Source organism: Dermacentor andersoni, chromosome 2, assembly GCF_023375885.2.
Source record: "Dermacentor andersoni chromosome 2, qqDerAnde1_hic_scaffold, whole genome shotgun sequence".
Classification (NCBI taxonomy): Eukaryota; Metazoa; Arthropoda; class Arachnida; order Ixodida; family Ixodidae; genus Dermacentor; species Dermacentor andersoni.
The window spans coordinates 18565742-18574961 of NC_092815.1; the positions used below are offsets into that span (position 1 = coordinate 18565742).

Here is a 9220-nt window from a genome sequence, read left to right on the forward strand (position 1 = left end):
GCGCATCGCTTAAGGCAAAACACACACTTATTTTTGTTAGTTTCGTTGTGGCACGACCGGACTGGAGCACGCGTGCTCCATTCCAGAAAACTGGCGCTGTCGTGCTGTTGTATGTAGTTGTATGTAGTTGTATGTAAATTGTTATGAATTCCGAGAAGTGGTGGGTAATGTGAATCTCATGTGGTAGAACCACGACCTGCTGTACTATACAGTAGGTCGTGGGTAGAACAGAGTTTCCGAGTTTCGAATGATGACACCGAGGTGGAGCACGGAGCAGCAGTAGCGCCACGCAAAATTTGTTCTAGCATAACAACAAAATGTGACGTCACGGCACTAAACCATAGCTAGCCGTGCCGAGCAGCATCCAGTAGCCAACGTCAAATCAGCTGTGGTGTGCCCGCTATCTGTGCGCGCCCGTCGCCTAAGCTTGTCTTCTATAAAAAAAAACATGACAACATGGAGCAGGTAAAAGCCAAGAAGAAATCTCGGAAGAAGCAACCTCTCCTGCCTGCTGAAACTTCCACAGGATCAGCTTCTGTAACAACAAATGTTAAAGCAAGTGATGCCGTAAACAAACCATTGTGTGACGGTAAGGCTGTTGACGCATCCTCTCAGCACACTGGTGATAACTGCGACGCAACTTTCGCAGCACGTGATGATGAGCGTCCATCTGTGCACCCGGACAACGCCGAGTTGCCTTTATATGCTGAAGCCGACCATGAACGACAGAACGAAGCTGGCCACTTGAGAACTAGTACCGGGCGTGTAACGGAAGCGATATCGGAAGTTTCGTCTGAGGAACCGACTGCCTATGATAACACTGACTTACGACAGAGCGCCTGCGCTGCGGCTCATCGCGAACGACAGAGCGATGAGGAGCTTAGTACTGCGCAGTTGGCGATGGCACCGACTACGACAGTTTCACCTGAGGTACCAACTGGAGAGCTTGGCACTGCGCAGCTGGCGGTGGCACCGATCACGACAGTTCCATCTGAGGTGCCAACTGAAGAGCTTAGTACTGCGCAGCTGGCGATGGCACCGATCTCGACAGTTGAACCTGAGGTGCCAACTGCCCCTGATGAAAGTTTCGATGGCCATTACGCATTTCCCAGCTCCCCTGGCACGAGGAGCGCAGTGCGCTTCCATATTTCTGGCATCGAAGAAAGTGCTGCTGTCACGTCCCGTAGTGATGATTCGCTTGGAAGAAACAAAAGCGTTGGCAGGCTGTACCCTGAGCTTTCAGAGGTGCCCGACAATCGAACGTCTATGCGTCCATTTACGGAGGAGCAAATAATGGCTTTGTACGAAAATGCCTGGCTAAAAGAAAGAACAACCATAGTGTCGGAATTTGTGAGCCTTAATCAAGAGAAGAGGCTGAACCATCATGAACTGTACAAGCTGTTGGAAAGCTACCGGCGGTCCAGGGAACTCCTAGTTGCGACAGTGTGCACTGTGCGGGAACTGGTAGAACACATTGGGAAGCATGAGACATGCGTGTGGGACATTGTGCCAGATGTTGTCACTGGAAAAGGGAGGTGTGCAGATAACAAGCGAGTTACTGGAGAGCATTACTTTCAGCGTGCCTTGTATAATGATGATGTGGCTTCACTCATGGCATCATCGTCTCAGAAGCTGCTCAAGTTACTCAGGGAGAAGCACGTCTTGTACATGCACAATGCTAGCACTCTGCGGGTCCAAATCGATTACTACTTTCAACTGATCCTAGACATTGCTACATTTCGGGACATACCAAAGAACATGCCTATTAGCACTGGGACACAGCCACAGCTAACAGAAGGTGTTGCTGAGCTGAGAACATGCATTAGTGTGCTCTTTGTGTTTTTGAGAAAGGCAGTTCAAGATGAAGTGTTCGTGAATGATGTGCAGTCGTGGCTGCGTATGCTGGCTAGCCTCTTGTTACGTGTAGCCTCATTAGCAGACCACTTCTTCTTGCTGAGTCATGTGTTGCGTTGTCCTCCAGGAATACACAAGTGGGCCATCAGCTTGGTCCAAGTGCCCAGTCCTTTGCCATGGCCTGAGCACACTGACTGGCACCAAGCTACCCTGGGCTGTCCACAGCTAGACTACGCTCTGGCAGCTCTGGCCACAGTTATGTCGCCAATAGAACAACGTGAAGAGTACTTGCAACCCCTGCAGAGTGCCTTGGAGGCTGCAGCCGGACAAGATCCCTGGGTAGTGCTGGACTCTGATGGTGAAGAGGATGAGCCACCTTCGGTAGTTCATTGGAGGGAAAATGATGTGGTGGCTCTGGTAAATCAGGTGCCCTTTGCTGCTATCTTCCAACACCTCCTCTTTGTAATACCTGAAGACTATGATGTGACTAGAAGTTCAGAACGAAGTATTCTTAAGCTGATTGCGGTGGCATCACAGTTGGTCTCGATCTTCCATACTGGCCTAAAGACGTACAACCACTCAAAATACAGGCAGTTAACAAAAAGAATCAGTCGCTTGATTCGTCACACAGTTCAGTATGTGTCCGACCACTGGAGGAGCTTCCGGCTCATGCAAACACAAAGTGCAAGTGACTCGGCTCTTCTGATGCGGCTTCAAGTTGAGTATGATCAGTTCTTTCTGCGTGCAGTAAACTGCATATTCTACTCGCAGAGCACAGGTGCATGGCAGTTTATGGCTGTTCTTCCATATACTTCAGTGTCCACTGTTATGCTCTGGCAGTTGCTGTGGCTCCTGCACAACAGTTACCAAGAGGAGGTGCAGCAAACACTTCTAGCTCCAAGTGAAATCTGTGAAAAGCTGCAAGACAAAGGTCATAAACTCTGCTTTGAAGAAAAACTGTGCAATATGCTTCAGTCAGAAGTGTTTTTCTTGATGACTTCATTTGCTAACATGGCTGCATCACGAGAGGAGGAAGGGCGTGCCTTCACACACATTGTGGCCATAGAAATCTTTCAGATTACTTACCTGAACCGGAACATAAGACAGCAATTTGCTAAAGAGGGACGAGACCTACTGTCGTCGCTTGCACAGAAACAACCATGTGTTGTGTCAGTGCTACTGGATGCAATTGATGACCACATGATGGCACTGGGCATAATGGCATGCTACCTAATGCAAGCCATGCCACTACACTTATGGCTTCCTGACAAACAAGACCTGGATGTAATTGCCCATTTTCTCCTCTATTACCCGCTTGACTCACCGCAGAGTCAGCTGGCTCGGCTGTTGATTGAGAACCTCAATTATGGCTTTGGTGAACAGGGCCAACTTTTTCTTGATCAAAGCCTGCACCAGCAACTTGCATTGCTGTTGCTCGAAGCCTACGAAAAGATTTGTGTTCCATTTGAAGCAGCAGGGTATGTTTACAAACAGGTCCGCTACTTGTCCTACTTGGCCACAGGTACTGGTGATTCTTCTACACCCATGGGATTTGTCTCCTGGACCTGGACAATTTTGTTTCGACTAAAACTGCATGCTTTCGACAGTAACCATCAAGGCCAACTGCATCTTATCTTGGATGAAAATCCTCCCCAAGACATTGCACCTGACTTAGAACAGTGTGAGTGGCTACACCCAATTTTTCGGGCCAGCAAGGACCTCTGCCCTCCGGCCATCTTCTTGTCCATTTCTGTGGGAAGTGTCGGCCACTATAGGGAGCAAGTGCTTACTACTGGCCTTAAGCTCCTATCAACACTCACACTTGGTGAGCAATTTGCAGCAGCAGTTAAGTGTATCTGCCACATTCTGCCACTCTTCTACTTGCGTCAGGAGATGCTCACAACCAGCCAGCAGTTTTTAGAAGATTTACAGCGCTTAGTGTTGGCTGACAACACATACCTGGCAGCAGCTAAAAGCCTTGTGGGATCAGAGCAGCCAGGTTGTGTGCTGAAGCAGCTTGCTGCTACAATGACCAGCCACGTCTGCCAAGCAAAACACTGGGGCTTTCCGTCACTGCCTATCAAACTTTGGATATTGCTGCTCTTTCACCTTCCAGACATCCCCATGCACAGGGCAATGTACAAAACCAAGGGCAGGGAAAATGTCATGTACCTTCTGGATGTTCTGGTGCAGCTGGCTTATTTTGAGGCGGACTGTCTCGATAGTGTCATAGCACAGTTTACAGAACTGCTTGCCAACCTTACTGTGCCAGCAGCATCGCAATCTATGGTGAGGACAGTGTTCTCCTATGTGCTAGGCAGCCAGATTGCCTCTTGGCCAGCCATAGTGCCTCTACACTCTGTACCACAATTTCCTTGGTTTGCCTTAGCAGGAATGCTTGCAGAAGCCCAGCTGCCTGAAGTAGCCTCTGCTTGGAAAGCTTTTCTCTCCAACATGGCACAGTTACCGCAGGTCTCAGTTGATATCGTTGTCAGAAAAACAATGCAAGCACCCGTCGATGTTCTCTTGCTGTACCGGTGGGCACATCAGGCCTTGCAAACCAAAGGAGACCACCAAGCTCTTCCTCTGATATGGCAACAGTTTTTCTTTCTCTACCTGCAAAGGTGCCCCAATGGCAACAGTGTGGGCCCACGTTTTTTTGAGAGTGCTAAGTACTTTCCTTTGCTGAAAAAGATCAAGCGGCGATTAAATGAGTTAGCAGACCATTGCTTCCAACAGTGTGCAATAGAAGAAGGACCATCAAAGAACCTCTGTGAGTTGCTGCTCAAGATGTATCGTACGTTTGGCTTGTGGCTGGAAGAGCCTCGTCTTCAAACCACCAGCATTGATTTTAGTGCCTTGCCCTCTCAATATTGCCCTGAAGCACTGTGTTCTATCATTCAAGGAAACAACCAGCTTTGGCATCAGCTTGTCTCCATGGAGAAAGGGCGACATGAGCTCCAGAGCCTACATCTGGCAGAGGAGCCACATATCAGCCGCCCTTGCAGAAACAGGCAGCCCTGTGAGGACGCTCCTGAAGAGCGCATCATCTCTCGGCTCAAGACTTATGAAGGGCCAATGCCAGCACCCGCTGTACCAACATTGCGACCCATTATTCCTGCTGTGCCTTGCCTTGCACCACAAGTGCAGGAGCTGGTGTCCACTCAGCTGAGAGTGCTACTAGGCCACGCGAGCACAGTCACTGACCAGCTAGACAAGCTAACCAAGCTGGATCGTGTCTGCCGAGAGGAGCTGCTGCCTGCCCTCTATGACAATGTCTCTGCATTTGTGCACCTGGCTGTGCCTTGTGACTATCACGAAGAATGCAAAGGCCCCCTTCACCTGAGATTGCAGTACTATGAAGCTCGTCAGGCTACGGGAATTCTGCACAATATTGAGCAGAACAGAACTGAGTGGATCGCCACCCTGACAGAGCTTCAGCGTCCCCCACCACATGCCAGCTGCTGTGCACACGTGCAGCTAGAAGCTTGCCTTACTCAGTTGGTTCAACGGCACCGGCAAGCCTCTTCAGCCAACAAGGAAGCCCTAGAGGCACTTGGCAGTCAGTTGTTTTTTGATTTGGTCGGGTCACTGCACAAGGAGATAGTAGAACATGCACCCACAAGACAGTTCATAACATTGTGCCTGGACATGGTAGGAGAAGAGTTTGTGTCCAACCGGGCTAACCAATGTCTGCCTGTGCTACTAGCAATCCTTAATGACCCAAGCATCGTTGGTCATGTAGCACCTTTCTTCAGTCCAACATCAGCAAATGAAGACCAGTATGCCCTTATGTACCAGTCTGTGAGTTCGTGCATTGTCCCAAGGCTGTATAATGCCGTCTTTGTGCTGTTGTCCAAGTTTGAATTGCCATGTTGGCTGACTAGCTGTCAACCCAATAGAGCTGTACGGGAGCAGTTGCTAGAGTCTGTGGAGGTGGCTCTATGCAAATGTGGCATTAATCCACCACAAGCTTTGTTGCCACTGGTTGAAGTGTTCCATGTACATTTACACAACTTGCTACGGTTTCACTTCCCTGAGCACTATACAGTGGTTCTTGCTATGCTTCTCAGAGGCACAGTATCCTGCTCCATTCCTGTGGCTACCTGGGGCGTCTTTCTACAGGCACTTGGCTACTGCATGCCTGATGAAGTAGCAATGGCATATGATGAGGAGTATGCAAAGCATCAGTGCTTCTTGTCTTTGGCTGAAACAACAGACACTATAAATGCCACAGTTAAATGTTTTGCTGCACTTAGAAAATCTGATGCATCCACAGTTAAAAATGGCTTGTACAGTCGAGTGAAACCTTTCCTGCCTGTATTGCCTCGCTTCTTCGCTGTCACTGCACACTGCTATATTTGGGAAAATCTTAAAGCTCCAGATGACAACTTGCAAGAGGCTGCAAAGACTGTGCTGCTGCTCTATGGGCCCTGGCTGGAATTAAGTGAGGGCAAGAGCGTGTGTGCACCATGGCTACCGGGAGATACTGAAGAGGCTGCCATTATGGCTAACTCTCTGGCTGCTGCACTGACCTTCTTGCACCGTTGCTGTCACAACACATGGAATGTCAATGTCCTGTCACTTGTCTGGCAGCATTATTTTGTCAAATATGTATGGACCAACCCTCCAGAATATGTCATTGTTGCACTTCAAGCTGCTCTTACTTCACTGCCATGGTCACAGTTTTCTCCCTGTGTGGATGACATGAGGCTGGCTTGCAAGCTCTTGGAAGGAAAGTACTCCAGCCACTTAGACTTTTTGGTCAAAGTTTTTGTGGAAGTGCCCTGGAAAGAGCGCCTTCATCATGCACAGCAGCTAATGCCTGAATGTGTAGTGGAGTATTACTCATGTTTTGCTGAACTTGTAGCCACTCTTGCTTGGCGTGAAGATATGACCACATTCATAGCTAGCACACTTGGCTCCCTGTACGTGCTTGAATGGGGTATTCTGCCTGTAGAACTGGTTCACCGCATCCAGAAGATATTTGCCTGCAACTGTGATGTGCATCAACTTGTCAAACAGAGTAGCTGCACTAGCAGGACAATGCTGGAGTTTGTGACGGTCGTGTCATGCATGGTACCTGGCAGCAGCAGCAGGGACCCAAGCAAGCAACTTGCATTTGTGAGCTTACTTGTGGAACTTTATGGGCCTGCTTTGCAAATAGCTGATGTCCAAGATGTGGCACTGCTGCTGCCACAGCTGCTGGATCAGTGTCAGTCAGTGCAAAGCTCCGTGGCAATTCTGGGTCGGGCCCTCTCTCTTCTGGACAGTGCTAGCAAGGGCAGCACTCAAGAACAAGCATTGCGTGGAAGCTTGCTACCCTGGCTTGACACACGCTCGGGACATCCAGTTCTGTTGGCCATACTAGCAGCAGCATGCACCAACCTTGCCTCGGTGCATCACCTTGTGTTTGTGACTGAGGCTTGTCTTTCAGCATTCTTTGAGGGAAATGCTGCCGCTGATGGTGGCTGGAGGCAGGCAGCAGGTGCCTTCCGGGTGCCAGAGTTGACCGTGGCTGTCTTCAGGGAAGAGTGTGCTTGCCAGGCTGCACACCTGACCCAGTTGTGCTATGTGCTCTACTGTTTGCCGCAGTGCCGCTGCCCCGAGGATGAGCGCATTCTGTTGGACCAGCTTGCTGATTGGGTGTCTCAAGGCCGGGCAGGTGGAGAGTCTGAGCCCAAGCTGCTGCTGTTGTGGGCGAAGCTTCTGGCCTTGAGCTTTCGCCAGCTCGACTTTGGCAGCAGTCCACAAGCAGTAGATAATCTCCTGGCAAATGTCTGCTCAACACTGAGCATTTTAGGTGAAGATCGTGACACAGGTGGCCTTCTTGGAGCTCTGGGTATGGGTCGTCGGTCAACAGTGTCCTTGCGGTTCAGATTCTGCTGCCGTGCTGTGGCTGCCTTTGTGGCTGCACGACTGGTGGATAACACTGTTCTTGCAAGTCAAACCCTCTCACGACTTCAAATTCTACAGACTACCAAAGCCTATATGCCACTGCAGCAGGAGATCCAAGAAGCGCTGAACCTTGTCCAAGACTCCAGCCTCACATTGAGGGACAGCCTGCACCTTATTCAGACCCTTGTGAACTTTTTTTACTGTGAAAAGGCCTACCTGCGAATCCTATTTTTTGGCATCATGTAATTGTGTGTGCTGGACTTTTAAAAAAATTTTGCTTTACGATTGCAAGAGGTGTAAATTGTGGTGCTGTATCGTGCAATACAATGCAAGAAGTTAAATGTTAATGGCTATCAATGTTTTGAGTACTCATCTCTTACAAGGACACTACAGCCATTACTGTTCTGTATCAATGCAGCAACAGGATGTGACCTAACCTCTTTTCATGGTGCAGTAAAAGTTGATGCAAGAAATCAGACCAGACACAGGGACACCACAGCCTCTGACAAAAGGTACAACAGCTTGCCTTCTTTCCAAGCTATGTCATGCATTCAAGACACTAGCATTCTTTCTCTTGTTTCAGAAAAAGTGTGCTCAGACTTGCATTTGCGTTTGGCAATTGTTTCCTTTGTGTCATAAATGGGCATATATCTTTGTATAAATTAATGCCTTTGAATGGCGGCTCAGTCCATGCTTTTACACATGGTGTATGCATTCAAGACACTACCAGTGTTTCTGTTGGTTCAGAAAAAGTGAGCTCAGACTTGCATATGTGTTTGGCAATGGTTTCCTTTGTGTCATAGATGGGCAAATATCTTTGTGTAAATTAATGCCATTGAATGGCTTTTCAACCCATCCTTCTATATGTGCTGCTTGCACTGTAAGTGAAATTAAAAGCAGTAGCATTGCACATATGTTTTACTTATTTACGACATATAGTAAGCTCTAAAAATATGCAAAGCAAGTGGGGGCAATAATTATATAACTGACTCAACACAAAACAATGTTGCAATCAAAACATCCAAAAAGTGCAACTGAACATTAATCAGATGATGAATGGTTGGAAAAACAGGTACATAAACAGTATATATAGGCAAGGACAAAGACAATGGCCAATTATACTTAAAGGTAGTGCTCAGAATAACGATAAGAAAAAAATCCAAAATTTCAAGAGACTTTATTTTTTCTTTCCCCAGCACTGCATAATAACAACAGTAGTTTGTTGTAGTTTGAGGGAAGAGTGAACGTACACAAGAGAATATGTCGACAACTGAAAGTAATCTTGTGACAGTCATCTAAGGGCCATAGCACTATCATTGGCAATCTGTTGGCATAGAGTAAAAAAATTTCTGCCCTTCCAGCTACTTATACAGTGAACTTTCACTTGAGTGAACTTCAAGGGATCTAAGGAAATAGTTCACTGAAAGTTCACTGAACTGAATATTTACTAGAATCTGGAACAGCATAA

General features: G+C 48.0%; 1 protein-coding gene across 1 annotated transcript; it reads left to right on the top strand.

Annotated features, from left to right (window-relative positions):
• Positions 1-364: 364 nt before the first annotated feature.
• Positions 365-8662, top strand: LOC126542834 (ectopic P granules protein 5 homolog). The gene has a single exon (XM_050189944.3). The coding sequence runs from the start codon at positions 457-459 to the stop codon at positions 7996-7998; it is 7542 nt and encodes a 2513-aa protein (XP_050045901.2). The 5' UTR covers positions 365-456; the 3' UTR covers positions 7999-8662.
• The last annotated feature ends 558 nt before the right edge of the window (positions 8663-9220 follow it).